The sequence below is a fragment of the Podarcis erhardii genome, assembly GCF_964252035.2.
Source record: "Podarcis erhardii genome assembly, chromosome: 1".
NCBI classification, from domain to species: domain Eukaryota; kingdom Metazoa; phylum Chordata; class Lepidosauria; order Squamata; family Lacertidae; genus Podarcis; species Podarcis erhardii.
In genome coordinates, this window is record NC_138497.1 from 17,712,111 (window position 1) to 17,732,124 (window position 20,014).

A 20,014-nucleotide genomic window follows, 5' to 3' on the forward strand; every position below is an offset into this window, starting at 1 on the left:
TCTACCTTCTCTGAGGGTTAATTAATATTTTTTTGCTAATAACAGAGCCTTGTGTTTGCTCCGATAAGCTACGTCTGTCACTAGATTTCAGAACACAATTGGGTGAATGTTTTCAGTCTATTCTAATGCTCACTTCTCTTTTTGGAGGAATATTGTCAAGGCGCACAGATAAAAGTCAAGAGGAATGAGATAAAGAAGCAAAGCATTTGCCCAAAACAAAGACTGTTTACTAAATTAATGCAGTTGTTGGCCTCTGAATAATGCTGACCGCAACAAAAAGTATAAAAGGAAATCATGTCAAGTCCGATATGCTTGAGACCAATTAACGTGCAAAGTATTTGGAAGCAGTCATTTCACCCAGCCTTTCAAATAATTACTCAACAGACAAGTCACATTTCTCAGTCTTGCTCATCCATATCCCTTTCTCCTCGTTCTTCTTGTTTCCCATATCTGCCTCCTTAAAGGGCCAAGGCAAATTAGATGTGAAATTAAATGCATGGATGGAAATTAATGCCCATGTTTTATGTTTAGTAAACGTAGGTTTCAGTTTGTGCAGGCACACTGTCTGCAGTTTTTCTCTTGCATCTGAATCATCTTGAATCACGTTGGGGGTCCCTCGTTTGGAGAGTTCCTGCTTCTGTTCAGACAAGTACCACATCTCTCAGAAGCAGCCCACTTCAGTTCAACATTTGTCCAACTGACAGGAGACTTTCCCAACTCTGCCTGGAGATGTTGAGGATTGAACCTGGCATCATCCACATGCAAGTAAAAGGTAAAGGACCTCTGGACGCTTAAGTCCTGTCAAAGGCGACTATGGGGTTGCGGCGCTCATCTCGCTTTCAGGCCGAGGGAGCCGGCGTTTGTCCACAGACAGCTTTCCGGGTCATGTGGCCAGCATGACTAAACTGCTTATGGAGCAACAGAACACCGTGACGGAAACCAGAGTGCACGGAAACGCCATTTACCTTCCCACCTTAGCGGTACCTATTTATCTACTTGCACTGGTGTGCTTTCAAACTGCTAGGTTGGCAGGAGCTGGGACAGAGCAATGGGGATTCGAACCGCTGACCTTCTGATTGGCAAGCCCAAGAGGCACAGTGGTTTAGACCACAGTGCCACCCACATGCAAAGCTACTAAACTATGGTCCTTACAATCCAAGTATTCTAACTGTGACCCAGATGAGCGGAGGGGGCAAGCGCAAAATAACTGTGGCTTGACGACGGCCACCTAGTGTGATTATCTGTAAAATTAGGTTTGAACCAGGATTTCTAGTTCACAACCCATGCTCCCAGTTACTACAGTGGTACCCCAGGTTACAGATGCTTCAGGTTACAGATGCTTCAGGTTACAGACTCTGCTAACCCAGAAATAGTACCTCGGGTTAAGAACTTTGCTTCAGGATGAGAACAGAAATCGTGCAGTGGCGGCGTGGCGGCAGCAGGAGGCCCCATTAGCTAAAGTGGTACCTCAGGTTAAGAACAGTTTCAGGTTAAGAACGGACCTCCAGAACGAATTAAGTTCTTAACCCAAGGTATCACTGTACACTACATGTTTAAAACTAAACATAATATTAAAAGAGCTGTGCTGCATCACACCAAGAGTCCATGTAGTGAGGTATCCGGTTTCTCACAGTGATTTGGTGGGGCTGGTGCCCACTGTTTGATGTTTTACTGTAGTTTTGTAATTTGTTGGAAGCTGACCAGAGTGGCCAGGGCAACCCAGCCAGGTGAGTGGCATATAAATAAACTATTATTATTATTATTATTATTATTATTATTATTATTATTATTATCATCGCTGCTGCTGCTACTGCTGCTACTACTACTACTACTACTGTCAAGGGGAAAGGCAGAAAGACCAACAGCAGGTGTTGCCATAGCCAACAACAGGCAGAGGCAACTAATTCTAGTTTTGCCACCTATCGTCCTCCCTGCTAAGTTCTACAAGGGCAACATGGAGAGACAGAAGAGGAAGCCACCCTCCCTAGACTGGTTGCAGGTAGGTAGGAAGGCAAGTAGGTGGAGACTGGCTGAGGGCAGGATGGAGTTGGTAGGGAAGTGCCCCATTTGCCTTGCTGCGGGGGTGGTCAACCTGATGCTGATGCTGTTTATTTATGTAGACCATCTCTATACAGCTTAATATATACAAATATACATGAGCAGTGTGCAGAGAGTATCCGAAAGATTGCCTCCTTCCCTACGTACCCCTCTCAGGTGTTAATATCGGCAGAGAGGGCCCTATTGGTTGTTCCACTGCCCTCGGAAACTGGTGTGTGTGTGTGTGTGTGTGTAGGTTGCTGAGATGGCCTTTTCTGTGGCAGCCCCTCAGTTGCAGAACACCCTCCCCACAGAGGTGCACCAGGTACCTTAATCAGACTGGTTTCAGCGGATGCCAAAAACACACCTGGCTTTTGATACTAGTGGTGTATTATGTTTAGGACCCACCTGATTTCTGTGATTGTAGGTTGTTTTGAACTGTTTTCAACATTGTGTTTTAAGTGTTGTAACCTGCCCTGGGACCTTAGGTTGAAGCACAGATTGTTGTTGTTGTTGCTGCTGTTGTTGTTCCTCCTCTCCCACTATTTCCCCCTCTCCCTGGAGATGGGTATTCAGAGGCTCCTGACCTCTGTGGTAAAGGTACAGTGGTGCCTAGCAAGACGAAATTAATTCGTTCTGCAAGTTTTTTCTTCTTGCGAGTTTTTCGTCTTGCGAAGCACGGTTTCCCATAGAAATGCATTGAAAATCAATTAATGCGTTCCTATGGAGACCGCTTGCCAGGCTGGTGGTGCGGAGAAGGGCTTTTCTCCCCACCGCAAGCCTTCAGGACAGGTACGGGAACAGAGGGGAAGGCGCGCAGCGCTTCTCCTCTGTTCCCGGGGCTTGCGGTGGGAGGAGGGTTTTTCCTCCCCACCGCCAACATTCAGAACAGCATTCTGAATGTTGGCGGTGGGAAGGAAAACCCTCCTCCCACCGCAAGTCTTCAGGACAGCCATCCGAAGGCTGGCGCAGGGAGAAGGTCTCTCCGCCCCACCGCCAGCCTTCGGAGGAGGTCCGAGGACAGTGGGGAAGACGCGCTGCGCTTCCCCGCTGTCCCGGAGATTTCCCTGTGGGTTTTCGTCTTGCGAAGGGAGCCCATAGGGAAATTCGTTTTGCGAAGCGCCTCCAAAACGGAAAACCCTTTCGTCTAGCGGGTTTTTCGTCTTGTGAGGCGTTCATCTTGCGGGGCACCACTGTAAAGGGACCCCTGACCATTAGGTCCAGTCGTGGCCGACTCTGGGGTTGCAGCGCTCATCTCACTTTATTGGCCGAGGGAGCCGGCGTATAGCTTCCAGGTCATGTGGCCAGCATGACTAAGCCGCTTCTGGCGAACCAGAGCAGCGCACAGAAACGCCGTTTACCTTCCCGCAGGAGCGGTACCTATTTATCTATTAGCACTTTGACATGCTTCCGAACTGCTAGGTTGGCAGGAGCAGGAACCGAGCAACGGGAGCTCACCCCGTTGTGGGGATTCAAACCGCCGACCTTCTGATCAGCAAGTCCTAGGCTCTGTGGTTTAACCCACAGCGCCACCCGCGTCCCAGACCTCTGTGGTAGTATACAGCTATTGATAGCTTAACCTCCATGGATTTGCCTAATTCCCTTTTAATTCCAAGTTGGTGTCAACAGCCACATCTTGTGGGGACTAATTCCATGGTTTAACTACATGCCCTGTGAAGAAGTACTTCCTGTTTGTCTGCTTTGTGTCCAACGAATACCGTCATCCCATGGAAATGCAGCTTGTCAACACAGAACAACAGACTTCCTTGGGGGTAAGAATGAAACCAGCACACTAGACAAATGTGCCATCCAGTCCCTGTGGGACTCATTCAGGCCACCAGGCGCTCCATAAAGTTTATCACGTGGCATGACTATTCTGAAAAGCTGCAGACTACTAAAGGGGTCAGCTGACTTGCACCATGGGGCAGTGGGGTGGGGTGATAGAATCTCTGTCTTTTTAAAGCAGGGCAGACATAACAAGGAGTTTGCAGCAGGCAAAGAGAAAACAGCTCTGTCACGGTTACTTCAGGCTTTACTCCTGTTACTCCTCTGTGGATTGGGGTGGGGATAATTTACAATCCAAATTAGTCTCAAGAAGTCATCTCTGCTTCACAGGGCTGTAACTCTGAAACGACTCCACTGAGTTCGCCGTACTTTATTTCTGCAAGGGCATGAGCAAGGAGCCCTTCAGTGCTCAGGTCTCACCCTAGCAAGCTGCTCAGAAAAATATCTGTGCAATAAGGTGATTTACACTGCAATCCCAGGCATGCCTACTCAGAAGCAAGCCGCAGCAAGTTCATTGGGATTTACTGCCGTGTAAGGATTGCACTTTTATACAGATACTTTATGCTCCCTACAATATTCCGAACACTTTTGTACATGAAGGAGTTTTTAAAAATGAGCAATTCATTTTTAGAGTATCCCTCATCAGTAACCATGTTTAGGAGTACAAAAATATCCAGCCCCCAAATCTCAGTTACTCCCTGTCCATCTCTTTCCCATCTTTCCTGGTTTTCTTACTTGCCCCCCCCTTTTTTCCATAATTGTTTTAAGTTGCATTCCATATCTGCTAAAACCCAGAGGGGATTTTCCAAGAAGATGCATATCGCACCTTGAGCAAAATCTATACCGAAGGTAATCCACGATAACCCAACAATTATTATTTGCTCTTATTTCAGGTCTGGGTGCCGTTTTAATAGAAAAGCAGGGTATAAAATCAAACCCAATCTGGTCTCCCCCTCCCCTCCCCCAAAAAATGTTTTTTTAAGTGAAGCGTTGCTATTATCACGGTTCTCATCGTACAAGGGCGATTCTGCGACAGGGACGTTAGCTTGGACCTTGTCATTGCTAATCAAAACCGTTGTTAGCTATGAAGAAAGTAAGAATTGTTTTGGCGGGGAGGGGGGAGTCCACGAAGAAGAAGAAGAAGAGTTTGGATTTGATATCCCGCCTTTCACTCCCTTTAAGGAGTCTCAAAGCGGCTAACATTCTCCTTTCCCTTCCTCCCCCACAACAAACACTCTGTGAGGTGAGTGGGGCTGAGAGACTTCAGAGAAGTGTGACTGGCCCAAGGTCACCCAGCAGCTGCATGTGGAGGAGCGGAGACACGAACCCAGTTCCCCAGATTACGAGACTACCGCTCTTAACCACTACACCACACTGGCTCTAAACGAGGAGGTCGTTGCTTAAACGAGGACTGCCACAGCAAGATTTCATTATTGTCATTTCCCCAAGGAAGCACCCCCCCTCCCACAAAAAGTGCCGAGTCCTTGCAGCCTTCGCACACCAACACAGTGCTTTGACGGGGGGGGGGGCCTTGCATGACTTGCAATGCTTTCAACCCACATAAAGCTGTACTTACACCGAGTGCTGAGGCTGATGGTGGCCCAGCTGACTCCTTTCAGATGACCGTGCCGAGTCCGCCGGACTGGCATGTTAGCAGAACTGAGTTACTTCCTGCGTTGCGGCATGGAGAGCGTGGGTCGTTTAAGCAACGACGTCCGATTGATTCCTGCATTAGGCATAGGGGATACTATATCCAAATGACACATCCGGAAGAGGGGCTTTGAAGCTGAGAGGCCACAGAATCAAGTCTGCAGCATAACAAGGGAAATCCCTCGGGTAAGGGGGGGGGGGAACAACCACCTCCGAAACGGTGGGGGAGGGGGGAAAGAGAGAGAAGAGTAAACCTGAAACACAGCCAATAACCCTAAAGACTCCTTGGGATATTCTGGACCTAAAAAACCCTCCAATCAGAGCCGCGGGGACAGGAGAAAACAGACACATGCCGCCCTGAACCATATATGTCTTAGATTAGGCAGAGTTTGAAGGGACTGAAACAGGAGATGGGTCTTTGAGACCCGTCAACCGGCATCACATGTCACTTGTCAACGTGAAATACTGCAGAGTTCTGAGGTCCTGTTTTGAGAAGCGGAATTAGGTTAGGGAGGGGAGAACATGTGTCAAACTTTTTCAAATAATAATAATAATAACAGCAGCAGCAGCAACAACAGTAATTATATACAGCTAGTTTCAATTAAGTGGTGGTAGGGTTTGTTTTTTTACCTGCAAAAAAAAACCCAAAAAACTGTTAAACTTTTCAAAGTTAAAAAAAGAAAACACTAGCTTTTTATTATAGGGCGGATCAGGGAAGCCATAAGGAATCAAACAACTGCCAAATCTGGAAGCAAGAATTGGGAATCTGTAGCACATTCTTGAGAGCCTGGCTTTGGCTGCCAAGGTCTCTCTTCTGCCCAGGCACTTATTTCCCTGGCCAATTCTCTAACGAGATTAATCTCAATTAATCTGCAGAAGGAAACAAGAGTCCCAAATCAACATATGCTGGAAGGGGAGGCTGCGCAGAAATTCCGAAATCTATCGCAGCCACTCTTCAATTAGTGTTTTATTATTAAAACTGTCGCTCTCTGGCGTAATATTATGTGTAATTCACCAGCAGAGAGGGAAATTATAAAACCCACACGGAGTCATTGATAGAAGACTCTTCCAAAATCAATCAGAGTGCATGAGGAAAAGCATCATTACAGCTTTGAAAACGCCTGTTTTTTGCATGAAAACATGCTGGCACAAACTAACCATGCCTGCCATGGGTACGTTCATATCGTACATTCAAAGCACTGTGATGATACCACTATAAACAGCCACAGCTTCCCTCAAAGAATAATGGGGCCTGTAGTTTGTGAAGAATTCTTGTGAAGAGGAATCAATTACAGGAGCCTGGGAATTGCAGGAGCTTAAAGGAGTCTGCTACAACTCTCCGCATCCTTAACAAACGACAGCTCCAAGCCATGACTGTTACAACTCAATTCAAAGTTTATTTGTTGTTGCGGCCATCTCAGTCGTTCCAATGGAAAAAGGAGATAAAAATATTCTATGCCTTGCTGTGCAGAATATGCAAAGGTACATCATTAAAATGCAGTGATAACCCATTGATCTGTATCAGATCTATCAATTATCTATCTATCTATCTATCTATCTATCTATCTATCTATCTATCTCTATCTATCATCTATCTCTATCTATCTATCTATCTATCTATCTATCTATCTATCTATCTTCTATCATCTACATCTTAAAATACAGACCTGCACAAACAAGTTTCTATATTAAATTGCTTATCAGACTTTTTGATTAACATTCTTCTCAGTTTTTGGGCTGCAACTGCAAATCTTGCAACAGCCATGACCATTTAAAATGGTAACATTTTATATACCGGGCCTCAGCCCAGTATACCTGAAGGAGCGTCTCCACCCCCATCGTTCTGCCCGGATGCTGAGGTCCAGCGCCGAGGGCCTTCTGGCGGTTCCCTCATTGCGAGAAGCAAAGCTACAGGGAACCAGGCAGAGGGCCTTCTCGGTAGTGGCGCCCGCCCTGTGGAACACCCTCCCATCAGATGTCAAAGAGATAAACAACTACCTGACATTCAGAAGACATCTTAAGGCAGCTCTGTTCAGGGAAGTTTTTAATGTGTGACATCTTAATGTATTTTTGGTCTTTGTGGAAGCCGCCCAGAGTGGCTGGGGAAACCCAGCCAGATGGGCAGGGTACAAATTAATAATAATAATAATAATAATTAACATAGCGCTTTAACCATGTGTTTCTGCATGTGAATTGGCATCACTAGATCCTAGCCTTTGAGAGGTTCTTAATATCCTTCTTGATGGTGCGAGAGCCACTGGGGAGCCAACTGCTTGTGTAAGACAACAGCCTTCATGCCAAAGGTGAGAAACCAATGCCATGGCTCTTCCCCATTTGAGTACAAACCCCCATGGTTGGTCCCAGGGCACCCCATATTATCTCAATGGGGCAGGAAGGAGCTTGACTTCCATGCTCCTGCTGGAGTAATTCCAGAACCCAGTCTCAATGTTGTTGTTGTTGTTGTTATTGTTGTTGTTGTTTTAAGCAAATGGTGGGGGGGGGGTGATTCAGTCAATGCTTGGCACACAGCAATGACCATATTCTGTCCCCTCTGTGCGAATTCTTTTTGAGGATGGTTCCCTGCAGGCACCTTCGCACCAGTAAGACCAAATATTTTCATAACTAATTACCCTTCGTCAGAAAATACTTGGGGCAATGTGCTTCAAAAATATGAAGAAATTACAAGGAAACAGCATTGCAGGAATCATAAACTTGGGAGGGATCCTGAGGCTCATCAAGTCCAACCCCTCCCCCCCCCCAATGCAGGAGTCCTGCTCCCAGCTTTCCCTGGCTGGATTCGATCTGGTTTAACAGCCGGATGCTGTTATATGTATATACACATTTGTGTTTGTGTGTATACAAACACAGAGAGTGAAATATATACATTTTAATGAGGCACTCCAGCCAGTTCATCCAGGTGCGCTTTTGATGCACACCTGTGGGGCATGCAGCAAAATGTTGCAACATGAAGTGCTCCTGCTCAGGGTTCCAGTCGACAATGTGCCCTCCAAGTGCTATTTTGGCAGTCTCCCCTCCTAAAGATTTCCCCCGCAGCCTGCTGACACCTCCCCTCTTGTGTGTGGATGGTGCTGTTTTAGCTATATAGATGTCCCTGCTCAGACGAATTCACTATAATTCACCTGCATTTTCTGCACGTATTCTGCCACTCACTTAAAGGTTCGCCCTTTGAAGCAGCCATTTCCAACCATGAGAGTTGTGGCCCAAAACATCCGAAGGTTATCATGTTAGCAAAGGTCATTTTAAAGGCCCGGGTGCATTTATTCAACTTCGCTTAACTAGCAACGTCATTCACTAGGCTATACATACCGAGGGTTCATTTCACAAAGCAGTTGTTCCACCGTAGTAAGTAGGGCATTTATAGCGCATTTAAAGCACATAGCTTTCCCTAAAGGATCCTGGGAACTATAGCACTGCAAAGGATTATTTGGGGGGGGGGAATCATGTGCTTTAAGACTAATGTAAACAGTTAATTAAGTACCGCTTACGCATCCCCAATCAACATAACAGCCAGTAAAGCAAATATTGCTTTAGCTAGAATGGGATAAAAGCAGCAGTTTGGAAAAAAACAACAGGCAAGATCCAGGAAAATATGAAACACATTCATATCCCATTGCTTTCAGTAGGAGAGAGCTAAGCATGTTTTAATTCTGCTCATTTGGTGGACAACTGCTTCATTTGTTCCATCCTAATTGATGCAATAGATATACACGGGCCCTGTGCATGCTATACCAAACACACACACCACCATACCGAAAGCAATAGCACTAGCCAGATTTGTGCCGATGAGCAATAGGGCAGGAAGCTTTTCATTCCTGAGTCACAAGTTCCAGCCTGGCAGAAGTCAGTAACAGGGTTGTCAAATGATAGCCAAAAAATGCATTCATGACAGGTCAGTTTGTCTTGCTGGCACCTAAGATTCTAAAATAGACAACTTTCATCAACTGAATACTGGCTAAACGTATTCCAGATCCTATTTCAGCAACATAACTTGCCATTGTACAGTGGCACTTCAGGTTACATACGCTTCAGGTTACAGACTCCGCTAACCCAGAAATAGTGCTTCAGGTTAAGAACTCTGCTTCAGGTTGAGAACAGAAATCGTGGTCCGGTAGCGCGAAAGCAGCAGGAGGCCCCATTAGCTAAAGTTGTGCTTCAGGTTAAGAACAGTTTCAGGTTAAGTACGGACTTCCGGAACGAATTAAGTACTTAACCCAAGGTACCACTGTACATGTATGCCGCTGAGCTGAACAACTATTATTGTTTTTTTTTTTTTAAAGCATGAAAATTTGTACAACAACAACATATCAAGCCATTAGCAGCTGAATAATGTATGGCTTGCAAGAAACTCCGGCATTCAGGTATGTTACCACTCAGCATTTAGCAGCAGATTGTTCTGAGAACCTGGATTGCTATATCTCTTCAGCAAAGGAAGAATTGGTTTGCAGGGTGTATGGTCACAACCTTCTCCCCACCCACTATGGGAAACCTAGTTTTAAAGTGGGGTTCTCTCCCCTCCCCACCAGGGCACTGTGGTAGGTATCATGTCAGCTTACAGAAGCAGTAACAAGAACTAATTCAACCTACCGAAAGTCAGGAAATTTTAATTATAGGAACAAATAAGGGGCAGAAAGCCATTGATTCATGGCACAGAGACAAAAGCAAAGTAAACCAAAAGGGGGTAAAAAGGGGCAGGGCATTATCATTTATTATTTTTGACTCATTCTCATGCCTAAATGGAATGAAGTCATCTCTTCCTAGAGAGCAACAGAAGATATTGATTATCAAAGTGCTGCTGTTGAAATCAGGCCAATAGGAAGCCCAGATAAAACTGAAGTGGATTTGAAAATCAAGCCTATTAGTGAGAACAATCCCTCTTAGGCTGAAGGAAATTACACATCTGATGAATGCACAAGCGAGCTTCCCACAGGCTGAGCCAAAGATGTAACTCAGAAACTCAGTAGATCAGATTAAACTGTAGATAACAGCCAGGGAGGCCTGCTACTCCTTCATTCCTGAATGTGCTACATGCTTTGAAAGAGCGACCCTTCCAAATGCGTTTCAGGAACTAGAACCCAAAAGATGATTCTGCCACCCCTTCTGAATATGCTACTAAAGTAAGAGAGAAAGACTACTGAATTTAGGGTGGCCATGTTGCCCAGCTTTGCAGAGGACACTCCTCTATTTGAAGGGCTGTCCTGTCCAGGGATCAGGAACTCTAAGAAGGGCGAGCAATTGGACCTTGAAGTTGCCCATCAACAGTTTACACTTAGAGTACAGGCTGAGTAGAAACACTGTCTTCCCAATTATCGCAAGATGCACCGTGTTTCTATTTAAATTACAGTATTTATTTCTAAATTCACGGAGGAGACTCTTGAGAGTCCCATGGACTGCAAAAAGATCAAACCTATCCATTCTGAAGGAAATCAGCTCTGAGTGCTCACTGGAAGGGCAGATTCTGAAGCTGAAGCTCAAATACTTTGGCCACCTCATGAGAAGAGAAGATTCTCTGGAAAAAAACTCTGATGTTGGGTAAGATTGAGGGCATAAGGAGAAGGGGATGACAGAGGACGAGATGGTTGGACAGTGTAGGGAACAAGGAACATTCATTCTGATTCGTTTGTGTGGAGTTCTTTAAAGTCTCCTAACTAATGCACAGTCTTCAAAATTTGGGTCAGTAGCAGTCTTCCTATCAATCGCTTGTCCTACACTTTTAGTGCATTCCCCTGTCAATTTCCCAACATGAAGAGTCAATTATTTAAAGATTTGTTGTGCCAGAGTTATTTAATCCACAAACCTAAATTTCCAGCATACAATCAAATCCCCACACACAATGCTGACAATCTCAAGGCAACACTAATCTATTCTCTTCACTGGCTTTACTCAAGCCCTTTTAATTCTCTCCCTCTCTCTTAGAAAAACAGACAAAACCTTGGTTTCTGAAGAATGTTTTTGCCAGTGTGGAGAAAACCTCAAGAAACTTCCCTAAAATGTGATTACATTTTTTAAAAAATGTACTTCAAAGTGACAATTATTTTCCTTTTGAATTTCTAAACAGGAACAGTGGACATTCTAGATCAGGGGTCCCCAAACTAAGGCCCGCGGGCCGGATAAGGCCCAAGGGACTCATTTATCCGGCCCGTGGCAACCCCCGCCACCTGCTCTTACTGGCGCTGCACTGTGCGGCTGCCCGCTTCCGGGTCGGAGGAGCACCGAAAATAGCGTGTGCAAGCATTATTTGTGCATGCGCAAGCATTATTTCTGGTGCACATCCGGGTCAGAGGAAGCCCGTGCACATGCGCACAAGCTATTTCTGGTGCTCCTCCAACCTGGGAGTGCGCCGGAAATAGCATGTGTGCACGCGTATGGGCACATGCTCCCCCGCCCTCCAGCCCTCCGTGAAATCGGTGCTGGAGACGCCGACCCAAGGCGCAGTAAGCTTGCTGGTCCCTGTTCTAGATTATGTGTTGTGATCACCTTAACCCCATATATATCCACTTGACCACATTTGATCTGTTGATCCGTTACAGGTGTCCCATAATACCCATTCTGTATTGTAATATTTTTAGTGTGCCAGTACCTAAACTTTGGAACTCCCTTCCTATTGATACAAAGCAGGAACCTTCTTCATTGTACTCTTCTTGGCACCTGCTAAAAACATTTTTGTTTAGACTCGCTTACCCAGATATGTAGAATGTGGACTTGTATTTGGTTTTCAGTTTATCAATTTTTATCTTTTTTGAATATTTTAATAGTTGCTTTTAATTGTTTTTACTATTATTATTATTAATAATATTATTATTTTGGTCTTTTTGTAAACTGCTTTAAGGTTCTTTACAATCAAGAGGTATAATAAATTTTATGAAATAAAAATAAGTAAATATTCCCTGCCACATACTCCTAAAGACAACTGGAAGAGAATCTGTCCACTCAAATTCAAGAAACATTTCAGCACAGCAAGATGAACGCTGAACCTGATATTTTAACATTCTGCAACATTTTGTTGCATGTATCTCTTGGGTTTTGTGTGAGTCTGTGTTTCTCGGTTTCCTTATTTCTCTTTCCTTTTGTGCTGTACCCTTCCATGCTACCCTCTTTTTAATATATATATAAATTTCATTTCCTGCCACGATTCTCTAGTATTACTGGTTACGGTGCCTACTTGTAAATACTGCCAAAAAGAGAACTATCATAAATAAAGTAAGCCAGAATTAATCAGTTGATTAAAAACAAAACCTCTGATGTCCCTAATTTCTTGGCTTGTAATCATTTGGCTCCTGACATCAGCTAATAAGTGTTTTGATCTTTTCGTGAAATACTACTCTTTCATCCTGTCTTAATTGCATCCAAACTGCCACTAAATACTGTGCAAATATTAAAGCTTTTCAGACACTTGGAGGCAATGTTGCATAGCCGGGCTTTGCCTGTGGTGCGTACGTTTATTTCCTGTGTTTCACTACAATGTCTTGTTTTGCAGACTGCCTTAGCACTTCAAGGAAAAGCCGAAGAAAGACCTTCAAAAGTGGAACTAGCACGACTGATAAGCACAGCTTTTGTTATGGCTGAAATTAACTAGACCAGAAGATACTCTGGTCTAGTCAATTCCACCCAGATCTCTTCTGAATTCTAAGAAATTAAGGGGAAAGTTTGCAATTAAAAAGAAGGAAGGCAGAGCAAAAAAATAAATAAATCCCCTCTACTTTCATACAGTTATTGGGATATTAGTGCCATTAAAGTGAATTCACTTCGATTGCTGTTATAATTGTAGAAGTTGTGTTGATGGAAGCGACTGGCAGAGTCCGAGACCGGGGAGAGGAGATGGTGGAAGAAGATTGGAAAATTTAAAGTTTACATATAGAAATATTGTAAAATTAATGAGTGATAGAAAAATGTTGGAATGAAATTTTATAGCCTTAGTGGAAATGTTTTAAGGAGTTAAGCTTAAATAAGTATACTAGCTTTAATGGAAAATAAGATTAAAAATATGTTAAGACATTTATATGACAGAAAATAGAGAAAGATGGAAAGGAATTGCTGAGACAACTAATAGAAGTGGAATACAAAAAGGGAGGTGAGAGGAGGTCGATGAAACAAAGGAATGAAAGTATGGAAAAGGTATGATGTATGCTTTTAAATTGTTTTTGTTTTGTTTTGTTTTGTTTATTGTGTTTAGTTTAATGTGTTAAGGTTGTGTTTTGTATTGTTTATATATTGTATTGTATTGTTTGTTCTCTTTTTTGTTCTTTTTTTTTCTTTTGTCTTCTCTCTTCTTTTTCTTTTTTGTAAGCTTTAAAAGTAATAAATATTATTTTATATATATATATATATATATATATATATATATATATATATATATATATTGTAGAAGTTGTGATAGAGCAGGGCTCTTATATTCTTAAGCCTGCCTAATACAGGGTGTCTCTAGATCACACTCTGCATTGTAACATTTCCATATGCCTCTCAATGAATGGTTAATGCAAAAAAAAGGAAACGGTGATATCATGGGGGTGGAAATCAGTCTTGGGTTTTCTAGATTCACATCAAAAAAATGTTCTATTTAGGACAATGCTGCAGATTGATACAGAGAGAGAGAGAGACATCACTGTAGCTCAAATAAAAACTGAGAGACTACCTGGAGTTTTGACCACTGTCAACCCTACATAAAACAATCCTTTATATTGGGTTTGTCCACTTAATGTGTTTCTTGAGCATTCACCCTAATTTGCTTTTGCAAAGCTTACAGAGGGTTTAAACTATATCTGATCTTTACTGAACAATCTTTTCTGATTTACTCGTGGGGTGTTTACTCACCACCCCATTAATCATTCTTTCAACCTGCAGTTTTTTAAAAAAGGATTTCCTTGTCACTTTCCTAAATGCAAAAAGTCTGTTTATTTTATTTTTTTAAAGTGGATTTGCAGCACTAATGCACTTCAATCTGCATTAATTGTGCAAACCTACGGTAAATTCATGGTAGGGACGCGGGTGGCGCTGTGGGTTAAACCACAGAAGAAGAAGAAGAAGAGTTTGGATTTGATATCCCGCCTTTCACTCCTCTTCAGGAGTCTCAAAGCGGCTAACAATCTCCTTTCCCTTCCTCCCCCACAACAAACACTCTGTGAGGTGAGTGGGGCTGAGAGACTTCAAAGAAGTGTGACTGGCCCAAGGTCACCCAGCAGCTGCATGTGGAGAAGCGGAGACACGAACCCGGTTCCCCAGATTACGTGACTACCGCTCTTAACCACTACACCAGTGTTTCCCAACCGGTGTTCCGCGGCAGCAGCCTGCAGCGCGGAGCACGGGGCGCCCTCCGGAGGACGCCCCGTGCTCCACGCAGGTGTCCGCAAGCCTTGCGCACCCGGGGGATCTCCCCCCGGGAGCGCAAGGCTTGCGGGCAGCAGCCTGCAGCGCGGAGCACGGGGCGCCCTCCAGAGGACGCCCCGTGCTCCGCGCTGGTGTCGGCCAGCCTTGCGCACCCGGGGGATCTCCCCCCGGGAGCGCAAGGCTTGCGGGCGTCAGCTGGCAGCGCAGAGCACGGGGCGCCCTTCGGAGGCCACCCCGTGCTCCGCGCTGGTGTTGGCAAGTCTTGCGCACCCGGGGGATCTCCCCCCGGGAGCGCAAGGCTTGCGGGCGTCAGCTGGCAGCGCAGAGCACGGGGCGCCCTTCGGAGGCCACCCCGTGCTCCGCGCTGGTGTTGGCAAGTCTTGCGCACCCGGGGGATCTCCCCCCGGGAGCGCAAGGCTTGCGGGCAGCAGCCTGCAGCGCGGAGCACGGGGCGCCCTCCAGAGGACGCCCCGTGCTCCGCGCTGGTGTTGGCCAGCCTTGCGCACCCGGGGGATCTCCCCCCGGGAGCGCAAGGCTTGCGGGCGGCAGCTGGCAGCGCGGAGCACGGGGCACCCTTCGGAGGACGCCCCGTGCTCCGCGCTGGTGTTGGCCAGCCTTGCGCACCCGGGGGATCTCCCCCCAGGAGCGCAAGGCTTGCGGGCGGCAGCTGGCAGCGCGGAGCACGGGGCGCCCTTCGGAGGACGCCCCGTGCTCCGCGCTCGTGTTGGCAAGCCTTGCGCACCCGGGGGGCGCATGGGGCGCCCTGAAACAGAGGGTTCCCCATGCTGCGGACTGTACCCTGCCGCCGGACGCGCGGGGCGCCCTGAAGCAGAGCGCCCCTCGCGCCAGGCAGACATGGGCCAGCCCCACAAGCTCGGGGGACAGCGGGGAGGCGCAGCACCGCCATCCCACTGTTCCCCGACCTGGTTTTTTTGGGGGGAAATAAAGGAAAAAAAATTTTCCTTTATTTCCCCCCTCAAAAAAGTAGGTGCGTCCTATGGGACGGAGCGTCCTATGGGACGAAAAATACGGTACTTACTATTTCATAATAAAGTAATTATAAAATACTTTCTTTGTGTTTATTTGATTCCTATTAAAGAGAGTTACTTTATATATAGTCAATATAGGCACAGAGTTAATTTTTTAAACATTTTCTAATGGTGGTGTGCCTCGAGATTTTTTTCATGAAACAAGTGTGCCTTTGCCCAAAAAAGGTTGGGAAACACTGCACTACACCACACTGGCTCTCAACCACAGAGCCTAGGACTTGCAGATCAGAGGGACGGCGGTTCAAATCCCCACGATGGGGTGAGCACCCGTTGCTCGGTCCCTGTTCCTGCCAACCTAGCAGGAGCACGTCAAAGTGCAAGTAGATAAATAGGTACCGCTCCGGCGGGAAGGTAAACGGCGTTTCCGTGCGCTGCTCTGGTTCACCAGAAGTGGCTTAGTCATGCTGGCCACACGACCTGGAAGCTGTACGCCGGCTCCCTCGCCCAGTAAAGCGAGATGAGCGCCGCAACCCCAGAGTCGTCCGCGACTGGACCTAACAATCAGGGGTCCCGTTACCTTTAAAATTCATGTTATGTGTCTTAATCCCCCTCACCCACAAAATAGTGACAAGAAAAAAAAACAGGGCCTTTGCCTTAGGATTTTTGTGACCTCCAGGTTGAATGCCATAACATTACACTGTGTTCTGTGGGAAAGAAAAACAAGCCCTGGGCTTTATTACAGTCTCTTCCCCTGCCCTCAGTACAGGCCAGCAAGAAAACCCAGTAAAATTGTCTAACAAGAAGACCCTTAGATAGGAACATCAGAAGAGCACTGCTGGATCATGCCAGCTGGATTATCTACTCAAGCATCCTGTTCTCACAGTGGCAAACCAGACATCGCAACGGGAAGCTCACAAGCAGGGGAAAATGATCATGTTGCTTTAACTTACGGCGAGCTTTATTTTAACAGCCAAAATCATTTCATGTTGGACATGAGCTAACAAAACACAGACTTTGTTCTGAGGTGGAAAATAAAAATAAAAAGATAGCATATCCACGGCACAACAAACTAATTTAAGGCATTCCCATTGCGTGGCTATTATTTTGGAGAAATTGTAAGCCTATGATGCCTGTAATTTAAAAAAGCTAAAAACTGACAGAGACGTTTTCACTCACTGAAAAAACTGCGCAGCGCTGCCCTCTTTTAGCATTCTAAATTTAAGGCTGGCGTGTCACCCTAAGCACACGCCGTTTCCAAAAAGTTCCTCTGCAGTTAAAACAAACAGGCTCTCTATTGAAAGCACCCCGAGTGCTAAGAATTCCTCCCGCTACCCCAGTCCACACAACTGATTAATTTAGGTCATACAAGTGGGTGTTTGAGTTAAGTAATCAGGCAGAGTGATGATGCCAAAGACTTGAGTGAACTACTGTAGGCCTCGCAAATGCCTAAACATTATGGGTGGACAAGCCAGTTTTATGAAACAAACCAATGTTAAAAATAGGACACCCAAGAATATTCCAAGAAACGCAAGACACCATACAAGAGAAATGTATGTCTATATGCATTTGTGAAAGAACAATGTATTTAACTCAAAGGAACTGGTTTTGAGAATCACAATAAGGACCTGTAATGAAACTCCTATCTGGAATTCACATTCAACGTAACAAAGTAAAAACTTTGTCTTATCTTTGACTGTGCACACAGACCATACATTTTAAGCACATTTTGAGCAAATTTCTCCACCCTCACCTCAAAATCACAAACCAGAATTACCCATCACAGAACCAGAATTCCCAGCACCCTTAAAAAACTACATTTCCTAGGCTTCAAATTCAGTAATGATGGGATACAGGCAGAAGGAGGACTACAAGTTCTGAGACGACTTTTCTCTCATATAAATATGTGTCTGTTTGTGTGGACATGCTTGTTTCTGTGCTGTTACATCTGCCAGTTGAGGACTGTCTACAAAAGCAAGATGCCAGAATAAACCTTTTAACATGCAACTAGATCCCTTTTGGGTTTTGTTGTAACAGACTCAGCACGGCTATGCTTCTGGAAACTTTCCTTGTAGAGAATTCTAGGGGGCAAACTGTCTGTTCCTAAATTATAACTTGCCTGCAGTTTGTTTATTTATTAAAAAGATTGTTAAACCTGCCTTTCAGGGCACACTGCCCTCACAAAGAGGCTTGCGACACTCTGAAAATACACTCTGGTTTGAGAACAAAGAGCTGCTAAGCGCCTTCCTCCTTTCAAAAGACAGTAATTATTTTGAAAGCAATAGCTGTGGTAGATTTTCTTTTTTATAAGTGAAATTATCTATCTCTATCTTGTAAAAATCACGTCACTTAGAGATTCCTTACGTAGCAAGAGACTAATAAATAAAAACAGTGATGATGACAATGTATGTCAGACCATGAATATCTCCACCCCCACCCCCACCGCCAATATAGATGGTGGGAACTAATTCAGACAGCGGTGGCATGCTAACCGGTGAGTTCATAGCTGGGATGATATACAAATCAGGTACTTCCAAGCTCACAGTCCTAACTATATATATTTCCATGTTTGGGGGAGTTCATGAAGAGTCCAATGTGGTGTATCAGACTTGGAAGCCAAAATTCAAATCCCTTCTCTGTCATGACTGGTGACCCTGGACCCAGGGGTGTAGCTAAGGCACCAAATCTCTCTCTGTTGTGTCTGACTAGATGCTATCATTGATGTTAAACAAACATTATGGTTTTCATTGTGCAACATATCTGTGTTTCGATTTCTGGGAATGGAGTTTAGAGATGACCTAACCTGGGGAGAAAACAGCAAAGACCCGATGAAGAGAGCACAGCAGAGGTTATATTTTCTGAGAATCCTCCAGAAAAATAATCTCTCAAAGCACCTGTGGATGGCAATTTACCACTGTACTGTTGAGAGTGCATTAACTTATGGTCTGGGTGTGTGGTTTGGGAGCTGCACGGTCAGGGAAAAAGCAATGCTGTCCAGGGTTGTAATGACTGCAGAGAGAATAATTCGGTGCACTCTTCCCACCTTTGATCAAATCTATGCTTCCAGGTCATAAGAATGCTGCAGAGATAGTGCAGGATAGTGCGCACCCCGGAAATGATCTCTTTCGGCTTCTGCCTTCTGGGAAAAGGGTTATAAAGACTAGGACTAGCCGCCTGAGAAACAGTTTCTATCCAAATGCGATTTTGGTTTTAAACGCAGTGTAAGGTAGTCTCCATGGGAGTATACTGTATTTAATTATGGGGTATCAGAGTTTTTAGGGGGTTAACCAGGCTGGGATAGTTGGGATAGCAGGCTTGTTGGTTTTTGAATGTCTGATGTAGATTTTTTCAATTTCGTTGTTCTGTATGGGACGATGACAATAAAGAATATCGTATTGTATATATCATCATCATCATCATCATAATCACAAAAGCCCAGTACCTGACCTCTCTCTCCGCCAAGCTGTGGCCGCAGCGCATGGGGCCACAGGCACACACACACAGGGTCTGTCTCCCTTTGGAGAATAGAAGACACGGCTGAAACTGTCGTGTTTTAAGAAACAGGGCTTATTCGCCTATTTACACCTTCAGTTTGCATGGAGGAAGTCCAGATCTTACTGCATGGTCCATAGCAGTGCAGGAGACCCTTTCGTCTCCAAGATGGATCTCCCTCCTACTTCCTCCTCCTTCTTCCCAGAAGCACCTTGCTCTCCGCCAGAGCAGTGACCCTGGCAGCCTTCCAAATCTCCAGTCTCTGGTCACATCTGAGAGAAGAAGTTCCTTGTTGCCTTGTTGACGACCCTCAATGGCTCTCTATTGTAATGCCAATGGTCTGCTCTTCCCTCAGCCAGCCAGGCACAACAGCTCTGCAGTTAGTTTTTTAATCCATATCCCAATCAAAATACTAGTATTTATTCATTCCTAGTGTTTAGGGGGACCCCTCCCTATTTCTATAACACTGTTACTTTGATTGATTGATTGATTGATTGAATTTGTATACCACCCTTCATCTGTAGATCTCAGGATGGTTCACAACACAAAATTACAATATAAAAACCACAAAATGCATAACAAAGTAAGACCAACAAACCAATAATTCCCCCTCCCACAACACATTTTAAAGGGCGTGAGATGTCAATCAGGCAAAGGCCTGCTTGAAGAGGAACATTTAAAGAGTTTATGCATTTTGTGGATTACCCATTAAAAAAACGAGA

At 45.0% G+C, this 20,014-nt stretch overlaps 1 protein-coding gene across 13 annotated transcripts in view; it reads right to left on the bottom strand.

Annotated features, from left to right (window-relative positions):
• EVL (Enah/Vasp-like) overlaps positions 1-20,014 on the bottom strand; it is a 144,028-nt gene that overhangs the window by 44,857 nt on the left and 79,157 nt on the right. The window contains exon 1 of one of the 13 annotated variants that reach the window (XM_081860444.1): positions 5,399-5,708. The exons of the other annotated variants lie outside the window; for them this stretch is intronic. Within the exon in view, the coding sequence (XP_081716570.1) occupies positions 5,399-5,471 (73 nt within the window). The 5' untranslated portion in view covers positions 5,472-5,708. Of the gene's footprint in view, positions 1-5,398; positions 5,709-20,014 lie in introns of those variants that run through there. 13 annotated transcript variants of the gene reach the window in all.